Source organism: Anomaloglossus baeobatrachus, chromosome 6, assembly GCF_048569485.1.
Source record: "Anomaloglossus baeobatrachus isolate aAnoBae1 chromosome 6, aAnoBae1.hap1, whole genome shotgun sequence".
NCBI classification, from domain to species: Eukaryota; Metazoa; Chordata; class Amphibia; order Anura; family Aromobatidae; genus Anomaloglossus; species Anomaloglossus baeobatrachus.
In genome coordinates, this window is record NC_134358.1 from 216,635,737 (window position 1) to 216,658,528 (window position 22,792).

The 22,792-nt window shown below is 54.0% G+C and overlaps 1 protein-coding gene and 1 long non-coding RNA gene across 3 annotated transcripts in view; one reads left to right on the forward strand and one right to left on the reverse strand.

Moving 5' to 3' along the window:
• The window catches only part of GGNBP2 (gametogenetin binding protein 2), a 136,286-nt gene extending 124,812 nt beyond the window's left edge, over window positions 1–11,474 (reverse strand). Inside the window, exons 1-3 of one of the 2 annotated variants that reach the window (XM_075314680.1) lie at window positions 11,273–11,474; window positions 3,048–3,128; window positions 1,648–1,901 (exon numbers count right to left, since the gene is read on the reverse strand). In XM_075314680.1, the coding sequence (XP_075170795.1) occupies window positions 1,648–1,901; window positions 3,048–3,128; window positions 11,273–11,365 (428 nt within the window). In that variant the 5' untranslated portion in view covers window positions 11,366–11,474. The remainder of the gene's footprint in view (window positions 1–1,647; window positions 1,902–3,047; window positions 3,129–11,272) is intronic. The other variant, XM_075314679.1, reaches the window with a different exon arrangement.
• On the forward strand, window positions 10,763–20,363 carry LOC142243095 (uncharacterized). The gene is made up of 2 exons (XR_012724299.1): window positions 10,763–11,730; window positions 19,790–20,363. It is a non-coding gene; the product is annotated as an uncharacterized LOC142243095 (long non-coding RNA).
• The last annotated feature ends 2,429 nt before the right edge of the window (window positions 20,364–22,792 follow it).

A 22,792-nucleotide genomic window follows, 5' to 3' on the forward strand; every position in this document is an offset into this window, starting at 1 on the left:
AGCGCGCTGCGGCGCGGACCGAGAGGGGCCTGGAGGAGACAAGCTAACAGGGGCCGGGGCCTGTGGAAGGTCCGGTCTGGACTGCAATGCCTCAAGGAGTTTAGAAGACCATTTGTCCATAGACAGTGCAATGGATTGGGAAAGTGACTGAGAGAGTTTCTCAGCAAAAGAGGCCAACACCGGTGACTCTGTCCCTGCAGCCTGCTCAGGGGGAGCAGGGGGAGGGGGTCTACATGAGCCGAGGGGCCCACCAGTGCCTGAGGCTCCGGCTGAGCAAGCGAGGCAGGAGTCGAGCATTGCTCACAGTGAGGGTAGGTGGAACCCGCAGGTAACATAGCCCCACAAGAAGTACAGGCCGCGAAAAAAACCTGTGCCTCAGTAGCTTTGCTCCTTGTGGACGACATGCTGTTGTCTCCTAGGAGAGTGACCACTGAAAGTATATGGGAAAAGGGTATACAGCCCGACCGAACAGATATATATATATATATATATATATATATCTATTCCGGCACCCTACACCGGGTGACCGGTGTGGCTTACCGACCGCTAACGAGCGGAGTGTGTCCTCCAGATTCCCTGTCGTGGATCCCCCGGAGCTGCAGAGCTGCTTCGCTGAGAAGCATCCACCGGGCAGAATGCCAGAAAATGGCCGCCGGAGCTCTCAGGGGAGGAGTGGGGCCGAGGGCGGCGCCAGCAAAGAGCGGGAATCTGGGGTCCCCACAGTGGTTAGTGAGGGGGGAGGAAGACATGCAGGATGCTCCAGCCCTCACATCCGACGTCATGTCGGTAATCCCGCCCTTACCCCTGACAGGCAGGCCCGGGGGCGGGATTTTCGCGACTAGGCCGCGGTGAAGCCGGGGACTAAATTGGAGGCCGCGCCCGACAAGCAGGCACGGTCGGCGCGGAAGTCCACCGGCCTTCTCAATTTCACAACTACCGCGGCTTCCGGGAAGAAGGTGCGCTGCACAGTCCCCCATGGGGACACAGAGTACCTTTAAGTTGCAAGGCCCGGTCCCTGAGGTTGAAGAGGCTCCGGTCCGGCAGGTTCCACCAGGGGCTGCGGATGGAGCACGGTCCCAGCAAATGGATGACCGCTCTGGATTCCACTTCTCCCAGAGCCGCATAAGGGATGGTGAAGGAGACGGCATGTGGCTCCAGCCTCCATACCCGCAATGGGTACCTCAACCTTAACAACACCGCCGACATAGTGGGGTGAGAAGGGAACATGCCGGGGGCCCCGTGGGGGCCCTCTTTTCTTCCAACCGACATAACTAAGTATGAGAATGCATGAGTGGATGTGTGCCTCCTTCCACACAAAGCATAAAACTGAGGAGCCCGTGGTCCACGGGAGGGTGTATAGGCAGAGGGGAGGGGTTACACTTTTTAAAGTGTAATACTTTGTGTGGCCTCCGGAGGCAGAAGCTATACACCCAATTGTCTGGGTCTCCCAATGGAGCGACAAAGAAATAAATGTGATTTGCTAATTAAAACATAAGTATTTATGACAATTGTTATGTTTTCTATCTGTTCTGAGAACCTCTTCAACTTTGAATTCTGTCCAAGAAAAGGTATATAAAAATGGGTTTCTAAACTAGACAACCTCAATAATATAACAGCAGTTATAAAAAGAGCAACAAAGCAACTTACCCACAAAGATAAAATAATGTGTACAGCTTTGATGCATCAATCATGCAACTGCGGGAAAGAGTAAGTATGCCCTTAGCTCCAACTGACAATGGATCCAAAGCTGGATTACCAGACTCAACAAGTTGTGTGAATAGACGCTCCACACTTCTCCGACAGCCAACACATGGAACCAACTGGGAAAGGGTATTGAAGACTTCTCGAGAGGTGACCATCATGGCAATACTCAAATCTTGTTCCTTCAGCATGTTATGGCGCTGAAAAAAAAAAAAAATCATAAATTATCTCTGACCTTTGACAACAACAAAAAATATACACAATTTATATAAAAGTGATACTGGTAATAGGACAGGTACCAGTGAGGATGTGCAATAAGAAAAGATTAGCTCCCAATGGATATTCTGGTGCAATACTGGAGAAACCAGAGGTGCTGAGGTAATAGGCTGCTTATACTGCTGTCCACCCTTTCTGATCTAATACTGGAGATACCAGCAGTATTGAGGTAAGAAGAGGCTGCTCACACTGCTGTCCACCCTGTCTTTCTGATCTAATACTGGATATACCATGGGTGCTTAATTTATATAAAAGCATCATGAAAGTCTAGATTGAAGAAAGGACAATTGACTGACAAATTGAGAAAACACCTAAAGGGAATTTGTCAGCAGGGTTTTGCTATGTAATCTAAGGGTAACAGGAGATAGGGGCTGAGACATTGATTTCAAGGATGTGTCACTTATTAGGCTGTGTGCAGTTTCAATGGAATGAGTATTTTATCAGACAGATCACTGCCTACACTAGGTCTCCTATGCCTACTAGACCAGCCAAGCCCTCAGCAGTGATTAGCAGCTATCACTGTACAATGTACACAGAAAGCTGTGGTGGGGGAGGGGTTAGCTTTGTGAGCTCTGCTACATTTACATGTGGAGGTGGCCTGAGCTACAGCTTGTTTGTTCAAACGTAATAAGAATATCTGTATGTAAATAATCAAAATGTAGATGTAGTTGCATAATTATCTATGTGTCTATATAGCAATTGCACAGACCTATAATATGATTCTAAGCTGTATAGTCATGAAGGGGTTACCAAGGATGAGTGAACAGATGTACAAACAATGGAAGTTTTTATAATGATGAGCAAAAGTCTTATCAGTAGCTTCACACAGAAAGAATGTATCACGAATAGAGATGTATTTCATAATCAAGCACCTGCAATCTAGCAGGACCCTGGGATCTGAGCCTGTGACCAGCGGAGAAGACAGAGGCAGTTAATTAACGCTACATAGTGCTCAATCATGGAGCCATCTGTGCTGTGGCGGATTAGACATACCATATTTTTTTTTTTACATTATCTGCAAAATAACCCATAGAAATAGATAAATAGGAAATATCTAGAGAGCTCAGTACCTGTGTAAATTTTTTCAGCTGCAAGGGGTCCATTTGCTGTTTGTCAAGCGTCAACATGCTGTCCGAAAACTCCATCACCATCTGGAATTAAGAGATAAAAAAAAAAAAAGGGGGTTACCAAAAATTTAAAATACATGTCACAGAACTTTAATAAGCTCACCAAGCATTAAAAACAATTGTATTGGATTTTACAAAAATTGTGTGGACAACTTTAATAGAGAAAATTAATACATCTGCTAGTTTTCCGTGAAGGTTTAGGCTGAAATCTCCATGCCTGCATTGATTCACCTTTGGCTTCCTTGACACGTAGCTTGTAACCTGCTCCCAGAGTCACACTTTCTTCACCCGAGTTTAATACCTGCTGGATAGGAGTCCTGTGACCCACAGAGTTGCTGCTTTCATCATCTCCGCTCCATCCCTGGATGGCTTTATTCTTTTGATAAAGATCCCATGTGCTCTCCTCTCCGGTGCCAGCTTACCCTTGCACTCTGCGGTAACGGCTTGAGTTCCGCTTTATACTCAGATAGCACCAACTCCTCGGCTCCTTCAGTATTACTTACTGATCTTATGTTGTGCTACTGTGATAGCAGAGATGAGAAAGCAGATGGTCAGTTAGATGGAGCATGGTAGTCCTGAGCCAGTAGCAGGCATTAGCTTCATGCGGCCTGATGCTTGAGCATATGAAGGTATGTGAAGTATAAGGGCATGTGCATAGGTGTGTACTGTGATGCCCTGGCGCCGCCAGGTGGTCCCAGAAGAACAATTCACCCGACATAACACCATCCCACACTAGGTATCATCTGCCACAAAATCCTAGCCAACCCCCTCAGGGTAGAAAGGACACACCAGTGGGCAGGACCAGGCAGATTGGGAGCGCCCACCTAGGGGTCTTGTGGATCCGGGGGAGAGAACCAGTCAGTTCAAGGCAGTTGAAGTCAGGCTAAGCCTAAGATTAGCGCAGTTCAGTGTTGTCTGAAGTTAAAGTCCAAGTGACAGTGCTAGTGCAAGGCTGAACCTAGTGCAGGGTAGCCAGGGTAGTGGCCCTGGTCTACTGGCTAGGTGGCAAGCAGTGGACCGTGTCCAAAGGCGACGGGAGTTCGGTCGCGAGAGATCCAAAGTCGACCGGGACAGGGTTGGAGCCCGCCGGTACTGACAGCAAAGATCCAGTCCGGAAACTGTGCACAGGCGGGGTACCTGGATCCTAGTTAGAAGACGTTTGCAAGCCCCTTCTCTAATTAACCAGGCCGGGAGCAAGGTTCCAGACGTTGTTCCAGAAGTGGTAGCCCAGATAGAGAGAAACGGCAGCCCACCGCGGGGGATAGGGTATCCGCAAACACCCACTGAGATCCCAAGGGTCAGTTTTCACAGGCACATCTCCCAACCAGAACATACCAGGAGCGGACTTCCCCGTTCCATATGGGGTTGTCCAGAATTGAGAAAGTTACAGAGTGCTGGAGGAAGGGACATCGGTACACTAGCCGGGTGTGGGACCAGAGTACACCCGAACGCAGCAGCCGGCCACTGACCCCTTGGTTTACCAACAGACTCGTGTGCAATTATTCAACAGTGAGTACACCAACATTCCCCGGTCCGGCCCGGTGCGCCACCTCCGGCCTACATCATTCCCCCGTGTTCTGGACACTGAGCCCTGGGGCATCCACCCCTACCCACGGAGGGGTCAACATCCAGCTGGCATTCCATCTCCCCCGGGTGCTCCCCAACAGCAGCGGTGGTACTACATCTTACCACACACCGTGGGTGGTGTCACGAAGTATCTACAGCAATCCCCGTACATATATGCCCCTTTTTATTTGAGTGTCCGCGTGACCCCAGGGTCCGGAGACCCCTCGAGCCACTGCAGATCCGGATTCGAGCAGCCCGACTGCTGACGTGGGGGGCGGCACATGTACCATGGCCCAGACTCATGATTTGTGGTTTGTTTGTTTTTCCAAGTCATTTTCTTTTATGTCTTGTGGTATTAGTTGCCGTTTATGATGACAATTTTTGTTAAAATGGTTTGTACGCAATTCATGGATTTGGTGTTAAGTAAAAAATGGGCCTTTTTCCAGTGTTAAAGTCTTAATGTGCACATTGTTCATTTGTGAAGTCCACAAATGAGATTTACGCATGTCTAAATGAGGCCTAAAGGAAAGGTATCTGACAGAAAAGCCATCACCAGTATTCACTATTCCTGCCAATAATAGCATACGTATGTGGCTTTGTAGACATTAACCTGTCCAGAGACGTCTCATGGCTTAAAGGGAATCTGTCAGCAGAACGTCACCCCCAAACTATCCATACAGTCTGCCCTTGTAGAGCTATTGCTGGACTGGTCTTTGAAGGTGCTACATGCAGGTATAAATAGATTGAGGTTAAATTATGTTAACAGATTACATTTAATGGAGCATTTAATTTTAATTATCTGCAATTAAAGGGAATCTGTCTCCAGAGTTTTGCCAATTAATATAAAAGCAGCATAATGAAGGTGCAGAGACCCAGATTACAGTGATGTGCCACAGACTGGGCTCCTTGCTGCAGTTTTGATAAAATCAATGTGTGATCAGCAGGAGCTTGTCACTGCCAAACCTGCTGCCATGCAGTCTTCATACGCTCTGTATAACCCGTCCTCGTCACATTGCTGTATACCCTGTGCATAGGCAGAAAGCGGTCAATCAGTGTTGTGGACAGGGTTATATAGACTTCAGCAATTAGAGAGTTGGTAGATCTGCAGGGGAGAAATTGATAGCAAGCATCCAAGGAAGTGACATCGCTGGAATCAGGATCTGCAACCCCACATCAGATGGAGGGGGGGGGGGGGCAAAATCTTGGTGACAGATTCCCTTTAAAAAGGTCATCATGATGACCTAAGCGCGACAGACAGCCAAGTGAATACATATAATGCAGTATAACACGCAAGTACAGTAAAAATCAGTTTTCCACCACTAGTCTGTTATCCCACGCTCCTCAATACTGAAATTGCAACAGAAGGAAGGGAACGTCATGACATTCTGGAGATCACATTGGAAACAAGTTTTCAAAACATCTCAATTTATCCAGTGTAGAGAGAGGCACAAATACATGCGCTTACAAGTCTTGGCATGTTATCAATGAGATTATTAATAGTTGTTTGAGGAATTTTCCACCACAATAAGGTCCTGTGCGCACACTGCGTTTTTTTGCCGAGACTTTGCCGCAGAAAAGGTGCATTTTTTGTTCATAATGTTCATGCAGTCCTTCCCCAGCAAAATCTGAGAAATCTAAAATGGTGTGCGCACACTGCGTTTTTTTTCCTACAGGTTTTGCTGCAGAATTTCTGCAGTAAAAAGAAGCAGCATGTCACTTTTCCGCAGGTACATGCACTTTAGCCATTAATAAATTATTAAAAACCGCAGGAACAAAAAAAAATCACAGAAAATCAGCACTAAAACCGCATGCTGATTTTGGGTGCGTTTTTTTGCCGTGCGGAATTTTGCCAGAGGGTGCAGATTTTGCTTAACAAACTCATCTACCCAGTGCTCACAGACCCTAAGGCTATGTCCGCACGCTGCGTTCTGGTTTGACAACAAAAATTCACCCTCTGGCAAACTCTTGACAAATGTAAACACTGCGTTTGACAAAAAAACCGCGGTAAAAACGCATGTGTTTTCACTGCATTTTGGACAGTGCGTTTTTAAAGGAGAAATAAAATATAAAAGGATAGGATTTGATAGATGGCACTGGCAGGATAGATAGCATGATCGCCACTGACAGCAGACCAAGAAAAAGCCGCACGATGAGAATGAACTCGGGTGAACCTCTGAGGTCAGTACCGCGACACAGGCTACTGCGGGGCCCGCAGCTGTGACATCAGTGGTTCACCCGAGTTCATTCTCATCGCATGTCTCTGTGTCACGGCCTGATTTGCGGTCACAGATTAAGGACTCACCTGTGACCGCAAATCACCTGAGTGACGTCCCGCTGATCACCGGCTCACTTCAGTCACTCGGACAACTTGCTGTCACAGGTGGAGAACCCCACCTGTGGCCGCGGGTAACCTGAGTGACGTCACCACTAATAACGCGACTCACTCCAGTTGCTCCGGTCATGCTCTATGGCCGCTAACTGTTAGCTACTGATGTAGCAGAGCTGGAAGCGTCGTGGGACCTCTGTAGATTACATCAAACCTGGAAGGGTGTTTGAGGGTTATTAAAGTGGTGAAAGAGGGTGTTTTTTGCCTTTTATTCCACAAAGAATTTTTTGGGTTTATGTTTTTATCTACTTTCAGTTACAGATCATTTTTTTTTTGGGGGGAGGGGGGGTCTCAGACGCCTGCCATGGTTAACTTAACTCCTTATTACCCTGAATGCCACCGCACCAGAGAATTCGGGATGAGCCGGGTAAGGTCCTGGGACTGTTGCATCTAATGGATGCGGCAATTCCGCGCGGCTGCTGGCTGATATTTTGAAGCTGGGGGGGGCAGCCTAAAAATGATAGGCCTCTCCAGTTTAAGGCGCCTAAGGTGTCTGTGTCTACACAAACAATACGAAGGTGTTTGTATGACATTGGGCTATCACTGACCTCACACCACCAATCTCAAAGGCCATCATGGTGCAGAGCAATACTGCAATGGAGGTCTATCCTCTTCAGCAATGAGACCTGCCATTGTTTTTGACAATGATAGCTGAAGACTGGTCTTGAGACCACATGAGCAACGGCATGAAGAAGCCTTCACAGGAGAACGTTACACCAGTCCCTCTCCAGGATTGTGGTGTGGGATAGCATAATGTACGGTAGTCGGACCCCTCTAGTCTCCATTATAGGTACACTAAAAGCACTGTGTTACATTGACTTGGTCATGGATCCAGTGGAGCAGCCATTTCTCAAGTGTCCCAGAAGCTACGTTCCAACATGATGCCAGGCTGCATGTTGCTCTTGCTACGGTTTAGGCCATGCAGGCTGCTCAAATGCCAACATGGGCTGCAAAATATCTGTCTCCTATTGAGCATATCATCAAAGGAAGCTGCCAGCAGTGGATCTTGATGATCGATCCCTTGATACCCATAATTCCATGAATTTTACTTCTTGATATTGTAACTTCAACGTTGAGGAATGTGTACATATAATACCACTCTTAAATGCATGTATGTTACAAATTTTAACCATTTCCCATTTTAAAGCAAGTAAATACAGATTATATTTTTCTTTAAATAGAACTTTGAATGAGGCCGGGTTAAAGAGGACCAACCATCAGGATTTAAATTAAAACAGGATATAAACTAAACCCAATGCTAAACTGGCACTATCAGGCTGATTCTATACATACCTTTAGCAGGGCTGTGGAGTCGGTAAGCCAAACCTTCGACTCCGACTCCGACTCCTCAAATTCTCTTGCACCGACTCCGACTCCGACTCCGACTCCGACTCCGACTCCGACTCCGACTCCGACTCCGACTCCGACTCCGACTCCGACTCCGACTCCGACTCCGACTCCTACATATATTGCTTATAGTTAGGTGAAAAATTTATTGTAGTACATGAATATGTGTATGTGAACATCAGACATTTAATAATTTTTATGATACAATAATCAAGATATTTGGATAGAACATAAAATATATTTATTGGAATACAACTTTAGAACACAAAAAACTGTAATAAATTGTAAATATGTAATACACTATGTAATATACAGTAGATTACATATATATCTTGTGTGTGTGTATATACACTGTATATATATATATATATATATTATATATATTACATATTTACAATTTATTAGTTTTTTTGTGTTCTAAAGTTGTATTCCAATAAATATTTTATGTTCTATCCAAATATCTTGATTATTGTATCATAAAAACAATTAAATGTCTGATGTTCACATTGTACTACAATAAATTTTTCACTTAAATATAAGCATTATACTAAATGTTGTTATTTAGTAAAATATTCAGCACATTCTGCATTGCACTCCTGTCCCCAATTTATTATATATTTTAGGAGTCGGAGTCGGTGCATTTTATACCGACTCCGACTCCGACTCCACCAAAATGAGCTCCGACTCCGACTCCACGACTCCGACTCCACAGCCCTGACCTTTAGTTGTCATATTGGATGTATACTTTCTGAAATACAGGCAAGTAAAGTTTGAGAAACTGCACTGACTTGAGAGGTGCAAGGGAATATATAACAGGTGGGTGGGATTGCTAGTTATTCCCAACCCCGTCCTTCATCCATCCCTCTAGATTTCAGAAACTATACATCCGATATCACAACTAAGGCTATGTGCCCACGGAAGCTTTTTGCTGCGGAGTTTGCCGCGGAAAACCTGCGGATTTTTCTGGATTTTCCAGATAAATCCGCAGGTTTTAGCATGTACAGGCACTCCCCATGTTATCCTATGGGACATGGGGAGTGTGTGTCCACGCTGCGGAAAGTGCGGCTGCGGAATCTCCTGCAGAGATCCCTCAGCCGCACCTAACTACATGTCAATTATTCATGCGGATTTACTTGCGGAGATGCCGGCCCTCCGCTATGGAGATAGAGGCCGGGACGTCCGCAGGTAAAATCGCGTGAAACTCCGCATGTTTCCCGCAGCTATTCCGCTGGAAACTCGCAGCTAAAAATAGCTGCGGATGCCGGCGGGCAGCTGCGGAAAAACATGCGGCCGTACCTGCGATATATCCGCAGGTACGAGCGTCCCGTGGGCACATGGCCTTAAAGGCATGTATAGAATCAGTATGACAGCGCCGGTATAGCAGTGGCTTTTGTTTATATATGAAAATCTTGGTGGTTGGTTCCCTTTAACATGATCATATTTCATAAAAAAAAAAAAAAAAACATATCTAAGTCTCATCCAGAAAAATTCTAACTTTTTTTTTCTCATTTGTGTTTAATTTTCTTTGATAGACATATGATCTTTAATCTCATTTTTTAAAAAGGCCTTTCATCACTGGCGCTTTGGAGCAAAAGGTTTTTTTAAAGAAAAAAAAAAAAAAAAAAAAGGGATCGATAACCATTACGGTATTTGGCATTTTCAAGTCTGTTTTTTCCCCTCTACACAAATGATCATTTGACAGTTGTCGTAATTTAATGCGTTGCCCAGTGAAGTGATGACAGATTGGTTGGGGTCTACACAAGGGGATTTGCATCATGCGAACGTTTAGGCCTCATGCGCATGCTGCATTTTTTAGTACAGTTTGTGGCCAGTTTGTGTTTTCCTTCTCCCAGGAAAAACTGACCCATCAGATTTGAGGTGCGCACGTTGCTTTTTTTTGTGTGACAAAAAAAAAAAAAAAAAATGCACCATGTCAACTCTGTGTTTGACCAGCGTTTTTTGGGCCCTTCAAGCCACAAAAAAAAAAAAAAAAACCTGCGGCAAAAACCCATGCATTTTTGTATTGCGTTTTCTGCCAAAAGGTGCAATTTTGTTGTTCCAAATAAACTGCAGTGTGCGCACATAGCCCTATCCACATTAGAATGACACGTTAGCGTGCGGCGGCGCTCCATGGCACTGCGCTCTCTTCCTGCTGGCTCTTAGAAATTGAAAATAGTGGAGGCTTTTTGTAAAAGGGACCCTTGTGCCGATCGGTGGGGGTCTGACCGATGAACCCGCACCAATCTGTAAGCTTTCTGTGGGACTCGGGATCAGTAACATGAGGGCTGCACCCCAGCTGTCACATCTTGATTAGCCGGCCTGATCACATCATTGCGGAGTGCCGCACAGCGTGCCAAGCCGGCTATAGAGGCAGGACGCAGATCTCAGGGCTCCTGCCCAGCGACCACCGATTCCAGATGCTACAGATCTAGAGATAACAAGTCTCCACTGGACAACTCCTGTAACGATTGGGCTGGATCAGCTGTCATGGCGATCAGGTGATGGCACCCACAGAGGGAGTGGCGCAGTACACAGTGCAGAATGAGCGCTGCCGTCTGCTCTACTGGGTGTAACCAGAGATTAATGCCGATCCATCAGGAGAAAAGTGAACTTGCTGCAAAACATCATCGTCAGAATGCAGGGGCCCCATAAGCAGGAAGGGGCCACAGCCCGCCTATAATAATCGCACGGCAGTGCCGCAGCGGCAGGACGGCGGCCACAAGCGCTGATCAGGCTCAGCCGCCGCCGCACAGGCCCAGGCGCTAGGCGAGCGACTTGTGGGAACTGCTGCCCGTCCCCCGCCCCTTCATTAACCTTTGCCTTGCTAGTAAAGTACAAGAGAATCTTAGAGTGCGCTGCGGACACTCACCGTCAGCGTGTCGTCGATGTACAGCGGGATCTGCCTGGTATCGAAAGGGAATTCCTCCTCGCCGTCTCTGCACACTGCCACCAGCCGCGCCATGTCTATCTGCCACTTTTCACAGCTCCTGCATGAACCAGTATCGTATACTGTCGTAAACAGTATAGGAGGACGGTAGAGGCTAGATCGGAGTTGATTTTTTGAGGTGGGAGGAGTGATTTCATGAAATCATGATGTCACCGGAAGGGGCGGGGCTTTCTCAGTGCCGTGCAGATCTGTGGGCGGGAAGCGGCAGTGCTCGGGCTTCTCAGTGCAGAGCGGAGGATCCTGACCCTGAGGTGGGGAAGATTCAGCGTTTCCTCATTAGTTATAGCTCTGGGGTCTCAGCCTGGATGTTGGGGGCACAGAGCAGTGTCTCCTGTCTGTGTTGGGGGCTGCAGCTCGTGTATGTCTCAGGCTTCAATAAGGTAAGTGTGTTATGGGGGGTTACACGGAGCAGGGGATGATACTGTACGTTTGGGGGGGCTTGCACTGGCCGGGGTGCGACGCTGCACGTTTGGGGGGGATGGCACTGGCCGGGGGGCGACGCTGCACGTTTGGGGAGGCTCGCACTGACCGGGGGGATGATGCTGTACGTTTGGGGAGGCTCGCACTGGCCGGGGGGATGATGCTGCACGTTTGGGGAGGCTCGCACTGGCCGGGGGGATGATGCTGTACGTTTGGGGGGGCTCGCACTGGCCGGGGAGATGACGCTGTACGTTTGGGGGGCTTGCAGGGGGCGACACATGTTTGGGGGGCTCGCACTGGCCAAGGGGTTACGCTGCATGTTTGGGGGGCTCGCACTGGCCAGGGGGTTACGCTGCATGTTTGGGGGGCTCGCACTGGCCAGGGGGTTACGCTGCATGTTTGGGGGGCTCGCACTGGCCAGGGGGTTACGCTGCATGTTTGGGGGGCTCGCACTGGCCAGGGGGTTACGCTGCATGTTTGGGGGGCTCGCACTGGCCAGGGGGTTACGCTGCATGTTTGGGGGGCTCGCACTGGCCAGGGGGTTACGCTGCATGTTTGGGGGGCTCGCACTGGCCAGGGGGTTACGCTGCATGTTTGCGGGGCTCGCACTGGCCGGGGGGGTTACGCTGCATGTTTGGGGGGCTCGCACTGGCCGGGGGGGATGACGCTGTACGTTTGGGGGTGCTCGCACTGCCCGGGGGGATGACGCTGTACGTTTGGGGGGGCTCGCACTGGCCGGGGGTCGACGCTGCACGTTTGGGGGGGCTCGCACTGGCCGGGGGTCGACGCTGCACGTTTGGGGGGGCTCGCACTGGCCGGGGGAATGATGCTGTACGTTTGGGGGGGCTCGCACTGGCCAGGGGGTTACGCTGCATGTTTGCGGGGCTCGCAGTGGCCAGGGGGTGACGCTGCATGTTTGGGGGGCTCGCAGTGGCCAGGGGGCGACGCTTCACGTTTGGGAGGGGGGGGGGGGGGGGGGCTGGCACTGGGCAGGGGGCGACGCTTCACGTTTGGGGGGGCTGGCACTGGGCAGGGGGCGACGCTGCACGTTTGGGGGGCTGGCAGGGGACGACGCTGCACGTTTGGGGGGGCTGGCACTGGGCAGGGGGCGACGCTGCACGCTTGGGGGGGCTCGCACTGGCCGGGCGGCGACGTTGCACGTTTGCGGGGCTCGCAGTGGCCAGGGGGTGACGCTGCACGTTTGGGGGGCTCGCAGTGGCCAGGGGGTGACGCTGCATGTTTGGGGGGCTCGCAGTGGCCAGGGGTTGACGCTGCACGTTTGGGGGGCTCGCAGTGGCCAGGGGGTGACGCTGCACGTTTGGGGGTTTGGGGGGCTCGCAGTGGCCAGGGGGTGACGCTGCATGTTTGGGGGAATCGCAGTGGCCAGGGGGTGACGCTGCATGTTTAAGGGGGGGGGGGGCTCGCGGAGGGCGACGCTGCACGTGTGGGGGGTTCTCGCTGGGCAGTGGTGCGTGTTGTTGTGGGCTCTCGCGGGGCAGTGGTGCTTGTTGTTGTGCGCTCTCGCGGGGCATTGGTGCGTGTTGTTGTGCGCTCTCGCGGGGCATTGGTGCGTGTTGTTGTGCGCTCTCGCGGGGCAGTGGTGCGTGTTATGGGGGCTCTCGCGGGGCAGTGGTGCGTGTTGTGGGGGCTCTCGCGGGGCAGTGGTGCGTGTTGTGGGGGCTCTCGCGGGGCAGTGGTGCGTGTTGTGGGGGCTCTCGCGGGGCAGTGGTGCGTGTTGTGGGGGCTCTCGCGGGGCAGTGGTGCGTGTTGTGGGGGCTCTCGCGGGGCAGTGGTGCGTGTTGTGGGGGCTCTCGCGGGGCAGTGGTGCGTGTTGTGGGGGCTCTCGCGGGGCAGTGGTGCGTGTTGTGGGGGCTCTCGCGGGGCAGTGGTGCGTGTTGTGGGGGCTCTCGCGGGGCAGTGGTGCGTGTTGTGGGGGCTCTCGCGGGGCAGTGGTGCGTGTTGTGGGGGCTCTCGCGGGGCAGTGGTGCGTGTTGTGGGGGCTCTCGCGGGGCAGTGGTGCGTGTTGTGGGGGCTCTCGCGGGGCAGTGGTGCGTGTTGTGGGGGCTCTCGCGGGGCAGTGGTGCGTGTTGTGGGGGCTCTCGCGGGGCAGTGGTGCGTGTTGTGGGGGCTCTCGCGGGGCAGTGGTGCGTGTTGTGGGGGCTCTCGCGGGGCAGTGGTGCGTGTTGTGGGGGCTCTCGCGGGGCAGTGGTGCGTGTTGTGGGGGCTCTCGCGGGGCAGTGGTGCGTGTTGTGGGGGCTCTCGCGGGGCAGTGGTGCGTGTTGTGGGGGCTCTCGCGGGGCAGTGGTGCGTGTTGTGGGGGCTCTCGCGGGGCAGTGGTGCGTGTTGTGGGGGCTCTCGCGGGGCAGTGGTGCGTGTTGTGGGGGCTCTCGCGGGGCAGTGGTGCGTGTTGTGGGGGCTCTCGCGGGGCAGTGGTGCGTGTTGTGGGGGCTCTCGCGGGGCAGTGGTGCGTGTTGTGGGGGCTCTCGCGGGGCAGTGGTGCGTGTTGTGGGGGCTCTCGCGGGGCAGTGGTGCGTGTTGTGGGGGCTCTCGCGGGGCAGTGGTGCGTGTTGTGGGGGCTCTCGCGGGGCAGTGGTGCGTGTTGTGGGGGCTCTCGCGGGGCAGTGGTGCGTGTTGTGGGGGCTCTCGCGGGGCAGTGGTGCGTGTTGTGGGGGCTCTCGCGGGGCAGTGGTGCGTGTTGTGGGGGCTCTCGCGGGGCAGTGGTGCGTGTTGTGGGGGCTCTCGCGGGGCAGTGGTGCGTGTTGTGGGGGCTCTCGCGGGGCAGTGGTGCGTGTTGTGGGGGCTCTCGCGGGGCAGTGGTGCGTGTTGTGGGGGCTCTCGCGGGGCAGTGGTGCGTGTTGTGGGGGCTCTCGCGGGGCAGTGGTGCGTGTTGTGGGGGCTCTCGCGGGGCAGTGGTGCGTGTTGTGGGGGCTCTCGCGGGGCAGTGGTGCGTGTTGTGGGGGCTCTCGCGGGGCAGTGGTGCGTGTTGTGGGGGCTCTCGCGGGGCAGTGGTGCGTGTTGTGGGGGCTCTCGCGGGGCAGTGGTGCGTGTTGTGGGGGCTCTCGCGGGGCAGTGGTGCGTGTTGTGGGGGCTCTCGCGGGGCAGTGGTGCGTGTTGTGGGGGCTCTCGCGGGGCAGTGGTGCGTGTTGTGGGGGCTCTCGCGGGGCAGTGGTGCGTGTTGTGGGGGCTCTCGCGGGGCAGTGGTGCGTGTTGTGGGGGCTCTCGCGGGGCAGTGGTGCGTGTTGTGGGGGCTCTCGCGGGGCAGTGGTGCGTGTTGTGGGGGCTCTCGCGGGGCAGTGGTGCGTGTTGTGGGGGCTCTCGCGGGGCAGTGGTGCGTGTTGTGGGGGCTCTCGCGGGGCAGTGGTGCGTGTTGTGGGGGCTCTCGCGGGGCAGTGGTGCGTGTTGTGGGGGCTCTCGCGGGGCAGTGGTGCGTGTTGTGGGGGCTCTCGCGGGGCAGTGGTGCGTGTTGTGGGGGCTCTCGCGGGGCAGTGGTGCGTGTTGTGGGGGCTCTCGCGGGGCAGTGGTGCGTGTTGTGGGGGCTCTCGCGGGGCAGTGGTGCGTGTTGTGGGGGGCTCTCGCGGGGCAGTGGTGCGTGTTGTGGGGGCTCTCGCGGGGCAGTGGTGCGTGTTGTGGGGGCTCTCGCGGGGCAGTGGTGCGTGTTGTGGGGGCTCGCTCTCTCCCTGCGAGACCCCCCGACGTGGGGGCTCGCTCTCTCCCTGCGAGACCCCCCGACGTGGGGGCTCGCTCTCTCCCTGCGAGACCCCCCGACGTGGGGGCTCGCTCTCTCCCTGCGAGACCCCCCGACGTGGGGGCTCGCTCTCTCCCTGCGAGACCCCCCGACGTGGGGGCTCGCTCTCTCCCTGCGAGACCCCCCGACGTGGGGGCTCGCTCTCTCCCTGCGAGACCCCCCGACGTGGGGGCTCGCTCTCTCCCTGCGAGACCCCCCGACGTGGGGGCTCGCTCTCTCCCTGCGAGACCCCCCGACGTGGGGGCTCGCTCTCTCCCTGCGAGACCCCCCGACGTGGGGGCTCGCTCTCTCCCTGCGAGACCCCCCGACGTGGGGGCTCGCTCTCTCCCTGCGAGACCCCCCGACGTGGGGGCTCGCTCTCTCCCTGCGAGACCCCCCGACGTGGGGGCTCGCTCTCTCCCTGCGAGACCCCCCGACGTGGGGGCTCGCTCTCTCCCTGCGAGACCCCCCGACGTGGGGGCTCGCTCTCTCCCTGCGAGACCCCCCGACGTGGGGGCTCGCTCTCTCCCTGCGAGACCCCCCGACGTGGGGGCTCGCTCTCTCCCTGCGAGACCCCCCGACGTGGGGGCTCGCTCTCTCCCTGCGAGACCCCCCGACGTGGGGGCTCGCTCTCTCCCTGCGAGACCCCCCGACGTGGGGGCTCGCTCTCTCCCTGCGAGACCCCCCGACGTGGGGGCTCTCTCTCTCCCTGCGAGACCCCCCGACGTGGGGGCTCGCTCTCTCCCTGCGAGACCCCCCGACGTGGGGGCTCTCTCTCTCCCTGCGAGACCCCCCGACGTGGGGGCTCTCTCTCTCCCTGCGAGACCCCCCGACGTGGGGGCTCTCTCTCTCCCTGCGAGACCCCCCGACGTGGGGGCTCTCTCTCTCCCTGCGAGACCCCCCGACGTGGGGGCTCTCTCTCTCCCTGCGAGACCCCCCGACGTGGGGGGCTCTCTCTCTCCCTGCGAGACCCCCCGACGTGGGGGCTCTCTCTCTCCCTGCGAGACCCCCCGACGTGCGGCCTCTCTCTCTCCCTGCGAGACCCCCCGACGTGCGGCCTCTCTCTCTCCCTGCGAGACCCCCCGACGTGCGGTCGTCGGCTCGTGCTTGGGGATGCACTGGGCGTGGGGGTGACGCTGCACGTTTGGTGGGGGCAAAGGGGGGCCGTGTGTTGTGTGTGGGGCCGTGTGTGTGTGTGGGGCCGTGTGTGTGTGTGGGGCCGTGTGTGTGTGTGGGGCCGTGTGTGTGTGTGGGGCCGTGTGTGTGTGTGTGGGGCCGTGTGTGTGTGTGTGGGGCCGTGTGTGTGTGTGGGGCCGTGTGTGTGTGTGGGGCCGTGTGTGTGTGTGGGGCCGTGTGTGTGTGTGGGGCCGTGTGTGTGTGTGGGGGCCGTGTGTGTGTGGGGCCGTGTGTGTGTGGGGGCCGTGTGTGTGTGGGGCCGTGTGTGTGTGGGGCCGTGTGGTGTGTGTGGGGCCGTGTGTGTGTGTGTGGGGCCGTGTGTGTGTGTGTGTGGGGCCGTGTGTGTGGTGTGTGGGGCCGTGGTGTGTGTGTGTGGGGCCGTGTGTGTGTGTGTGGGGCCGTGTGTGTGTGGGTGGGGCCGTGTGTGTGTGTGTGGGGCCGTGTGTGTGTGGGTGGGGCCGTGTGTGTGTGGGTGGGGGCCGTGTGTGTGTGTGGGGGCCGTGTGTGTGTGTGGGGGCCGTGTGTGTGTGTGTGTGTGTGTGTGGGGGCCGTGTGTGTGTGTGTGTGTGTGTGGGGGGCCGTGTGTGTGTGTGTGTGTGTGGGGGCCGTGTGTGTGTGTGTGTGGGGGCCGTGTGTGTGTGTGTGTGTGGGGGCCGTGTGTGTGTGTGTGTGGGGGCCGTGTGTGTGTGTGTGTGTGTGGGGGCCGTGTGTGTGTGTGTGTGTGTGGGGGCCGTGTGTGTGTGTGTGTGTGGGGGCCGTGTCGTGTGTGTGTGTGTGGGGGCCGTGTGTGTGTGTGTGTGTGGGGCCGTGTGTGTGTGTGTGTGGGGGCCGTGTGTGTGTGTGTGTGGGGGCCGTGTGTGTGTGTGGGGGCCGTGTGTGTGTGTGTGGGGGCCGTGTGTGTGTGTGGGGGCCGTGTGGTGTGTGTGGGGGCCGTGTGTGTGTGGTGTGTGTGTGTGTGGGGGCCGTGTGTGTGTGTGGGCCGTGTGTGTGTGTGTGTGTGGGGGCCGTGTGTGTGTGTGTGTGTGTGGGGGCCGTGTGTGTGTGTGTGTGTGTGGGGGCCGTGTGTGTGTGTGTGTGTGGGGGCCGTGTGTGTGTGTGTGTGTGTGTGTGGGGGCCGTGTGTGTGTGTGTGTGTGTGTGTGTGTGTGTGGGGGGGCCGTGTGTGTGTGTGTGTGGGGGCCGTGTGTGTGTGTGTGTGTGTGTGTGTGGGGGCCGTGTGTGTGTGTGTGTGTGTGGGGGCCGTGTGTGTGTGGGGGCCGTGTGTGTGTGGGGGCCGTGTGTGTGTGGGGGCCGTGTGTGTGTGGGGGCCGTGTGTGTGTGTGTGTGGGGGCCGTGTGTGTGTGTGTGTGTGTGTGGGGGCCGTGTGTGTGTGTGTGGGGGCCGTGTGTGTGTGTGTGTGGGGGCCGTGTGTGTGTGTGTGGGGGGGCCGTGTGTGTGTGTGTGTGTGGGCCGTGTGTGTGTGTGTGGGCCGTGTGTGTGTGGGCGGGCCGTGTGTGTGTGGGCGGGCCGTGTGTGTGTGGGCGGGCCGTGTGTGTGGGCCGTGTGTGTGTGTGGGCCGTGTGTGTGTGTGGGCCGTGTGTGTGTGTGGGCCGTGTGTGTGTGTGGGCCGTGTGTGTGTGTGTGGGCCGTGTGTGTGTGTGTGGGCCGTGTGTGTGGGCCGTGTGTGTGTGTGGGCCGTGTGTGTGTGTGGGCCGTGTGTGTGTGTGGGCCGTGTGTGTGTGTGGGCCGTGTGTGTGTGTGTGTGTGTGGGCCGTGTGTGTGTGTGTGTGGGCCGTGTGTGTGTGTGTGTGTGTGGGCCGTGTGTGTGTGTGGTGTGTGTGTGTGTGTGTGGGCCGTGTGTGTGTGTGTGTGTGTGTGTGTGTGTGTGTGTGGGCCGTGTGTGTGTGGGCCGTGTGTGTGTGGGCCGTGTGTGTGTGGGCCGTGTGTGTGTGGGCCGTGTGTGTGTGGGCCGTGTGTGTGTGGGCCGTGTGTGTGTGGGCCGTGTGTGTGTGGGCCGTGTGTGTGTGGGCCGTGTGTGTGTGTGTGTGTGGGCCGTGTGTGTGTGGGCCGTGTGTGTGTGGGCCGTGTGTGTGTGTGTGTGGGCCGTGTGTGTGTGTGTGTGGGCCGTGTGTGTGTGTGTGTGGGCCGTGTGTGTGTGTGTGTGGGCCGTGTGTGTGTGTGTGTGGGCCGTGTGTGTGTGTGTGTGGGCCGTGTGTGTGTGTGTGTGGGCCGTGTGTGTGTGTGTGTGTGTGTGTGTGTGGGCCGTGTGTGTGTGTGTGTGTGTGTGTGGGCCGTGTGTGTGTGTGGCCGTGTGTGTGTGTGGGCCGTGTGTGTGTGTGGGCCGTGTGTGTGTGTGTGTGGGCCGTGTGTGTGTGTGTGTGTGTGGGCCGTGTGTGTGTGTGTGTGTGTGTGTGGGCCGTGTGTGTGTGTGTGTGTGTGGGCCGTGTGTGTGTGTGTGTGTGGGCCGTGTGTGTGTGTGTGTGTGTGTGTGGGCCGTGTGTGTGTGTGTGTGTGGGGCCGTGTGTGTGTGTGTGTGGGCCGTGTGTGTGTGTGTGTGGGCCGTGTGTGTGTGTGTGTGGGCCGTGTGTGTGTGTGTGTGGGCCGTGTGTGTGTGTGGGCCGTGTGTGTGTGTGGGCCGTGTGTGTGTGTGGGCCGTGTGTGTGTGTGGGCCGTGTGTGTGTGTGGGCCGTGTGTGTGTGTGGGGGGGGGGCCGTGTGTGTGTGTGTGTGTTGGGTGGGGCTCGCAGGGAGAGAGGCTGCACGTTGGGTGGGGGGGAGCTTGCAGGGGGAGAGAGGCTGCACGTTGGGGGGGGGGAGGATGCAGGGGGGAAAGAGGCTGCACGTTGGGGAGGGGGGAAGAGGCTGCACGTTGGGGGGGGGGAGCCTCTCAGGGGGGAAGAGGCTGCACGTTGGGGGGGGGGAGCTCTCAGGGGGGAAGAGGCTGAACGTTGGGGGGAGCTTGCAGGGGGAAAGAGGCTGCACGTTGGGGGGGGAGCTTGCAGGGGGAAAGAGGCTGCACGTGGGGGCCGAGCTTGCAGGGGGAGGGAGGCTGCACGTGGGGGGGCTCGTGCTGGGCAGGGGGCCGTGTTGCACTTTGTGGGAGGTGTGCTACTAATCTTCTCCCTTTGTTTTTCTAACACAGTTTGTGACTACTGGCATCTGGGTGTAATTGCCCCCGTCATCCCACCTTAGAGACTGAGAGAACAGTGTGGTCTAATGCACATCACACCTCCTGTGTCCTCCAATGTATTCAACAAGAGCATTTTTATGGTAAATGGAGAAATACAATTTTTACACCTAAAACGCACGGGACTCCGATACAAAAGATTTTTTTTCTTTCATTGTTGCCAATGTCCAATATGGCTTTATTCTACGTATTGATTTGTAAAGTTGATTGTTACAGTGTATATTTGTATCCCCGACCTACTGTCTCCCCCTCCCTAATTACCCTGTAGACTGTAACCCCCCCCCGAGAGCAGGGTCCGCTCCCCTCTGTACCAGTCTATCAGTGTTATATATTTGTATCCCCGACCTTCTGTCTCCTCCCCATTCCCCTGTAGACTGTAAGCCCCTGAGGGCAGGGTCCGCTCCCCTCTGTACCCGTCTGTGAGGATTGGTTTATTCACTGTAATTTATATCTGTATTTTGTGTGTTACCCGTTCCCATGTACAGCATGGAATAAATGTTCTCTATAAAAATAAAACTGTATAAATATATTTCTCCTTCTTTTTTTTTTTTTTTTTTTTTAAATTGATATACTTATTTTAATAAAACTGTTCTAGAAGTTTGGGCTGAATGTTCATTTCTATAATGATAAAGCTCGGTGTGACATTAGTGAGCAGTCACTGCCGGTCGGGCTGCGGTCACAGTGTTGTAGGTAGTTTCCAAAACATCTCAGTCCTCACATGTAGACCCACAGTAAACTGATCAGATCTCGCTGACAATTTATTTTCTGTCTTTAGCAGACCCCTGATCCTCTCTCACACCCCCCATTTATTAGGCCCCAGTCCTGTTTCACCGTGTTTCCCTCCTTTGGTGGCAACATAACTCCATGAGGCTCACACCGCCTGATTCCGGTCATATGGGGCGAAACGTTTTTGTTTTTTTTTTAATTTAAAGGGACGTAAGTTGCTTTTTGCTGAGCGTCTGAAGCTGTTGCCACCGCTGTTCCATAGGACAGGCTCTGGTAGAGGTGACACTACATATTTTACAGAGGGGTAACAATACTCCTTAGAAATTTTGAGACGTATTTTTAGCCGCTGAGGAGAACATCATAATTTGCAGCAACTCAAAATAATAGTACATACAGTAGATGGGTATCTATAAGGCCCCTTTCAGATGTCCGTGTTTAAACAGGTGCAAGCCACACGTACCAGTATGGTTGTCCATGTGGTACCAGTAAAAAAAAAAGTAAGATACTGAAATGAATGTTTTGGTTTTTTTTTTTGGTTTTTTTTTGTTTGTTTAATGTGGAAAGCCTGAAAAATTAAAGATATAGGAAGATAAATAGAGCTTATAGAATAGTGTTCTAGAGATAGTTAGCTTGACCAGCATTTTTACACCATTTTTATTTTTTAATTTAAAAAAAAAAGTGGGGTCCCCCCAACTTTCATGTCCAGCACAGGAACAGCAGCAGCTGTAGGCTGAAATCCTCAGCTCTTTGCAGTACCTTGGCTGGTTATGAAAAATAGAGGGGATCCCACGCTTTTTACATTTTTAGATTAAATAAAATTACGTGTGGTCCCCTCCATTTTTACTAAAAAAACAGCCATGGTACAGCAGACAACTGGGGGATGATATTCTTAGGGTGGAAAGGGCCATGGTTATTTGGCCCTTTCCAGCCTAACAATAGCAGCCCACAGACGCCCGAGAAGTGGCACATCAATTAGGTAATATTTGTGGGGTTGATGCCAGCTCCAGCATACACCCCTACTACTAATCCAGTAGATGAAAGGAGAATAACAAACTTTATTTGAACAAAAAACCTTCGACTCAGACCTCATTCACCAATTTATTTGATTTTTATAAATAAAAAACAGTTCTACCGTAATCTATGGTGAGGTCCCACGACATTCCCCAAAAGCAAACCTGGAAAGACATAAAAGAGAAAATCATTCAATAAATAAAGACAAAAGACACCCTCTTTTCCAATTTATTTCTCTATCAAAGCCCTAATCCTGGTCTGCCGAAAGCCAATTGGGGGCGGTCACCTCAATCCTATACTGCTGTCACACTCAATGGAGAACCGAACATTCCTCATTGGTTGTGAGAGTACACACACACACACAAACACACACACACAAACACACACACACAAACACACACACACAAACACACACACACAAACACACACAAACACACACACACAAACACACACACACAAACACACACACACAAACACACACACAAACACACACACACACACACACACACACACAAACACAAACACACACACAAACACACACACACACACACAAACACACACACAAACACACACACACACACACAAACACACACACACAAACACACACACACACACACACACACACACTGCTGTGGATGCTTCTGTTTGATGACCTTCATCTCATAAGGTGAGCTCAGGTTATTCAGGTCAGCAGTATGTGTGCGGGCGCGGCAGTGATGTCACAGGTTAATCAGAGTTCACAAAACTCAGATGACATCCTGATGACACCCGCGCTACTGTGGGTGTCGCGGCAGGAACGTCATGGGTTCATCGGAGTTCCCAATGAACTTTGAAGAACCCGTGAAGTCACTGTCGCTACACCCGCGGTAGCGTAGGTGTCGTCAGGATATCAGAGTTCCTTGGATACTCACCTGTCCCCAGCGATGCTGTCCCTGGCACTGATGTCTATGGTGCTGCTGCTTCCAGGTCCTCCGTTGAGTGCATATTCATTGAGTATAATGAGCGGGGATTGGAAGCAAGTGACAGCAGGGCTGGAGACAAGTAAGTATAAAAATTCATTTTATTTCAGAGACACGTGTTTTCTCCGGTTCTTGTCACACGGATCAAATCAGTGTGACACCTGTGCTGCCTGAGAAAAAAAAAAAACAATGTCTGCATGCAGGGAAATGTGGGGCCACACGGTCCATGTAAAAACATGCATGTGTGAGGAACACCATAGAA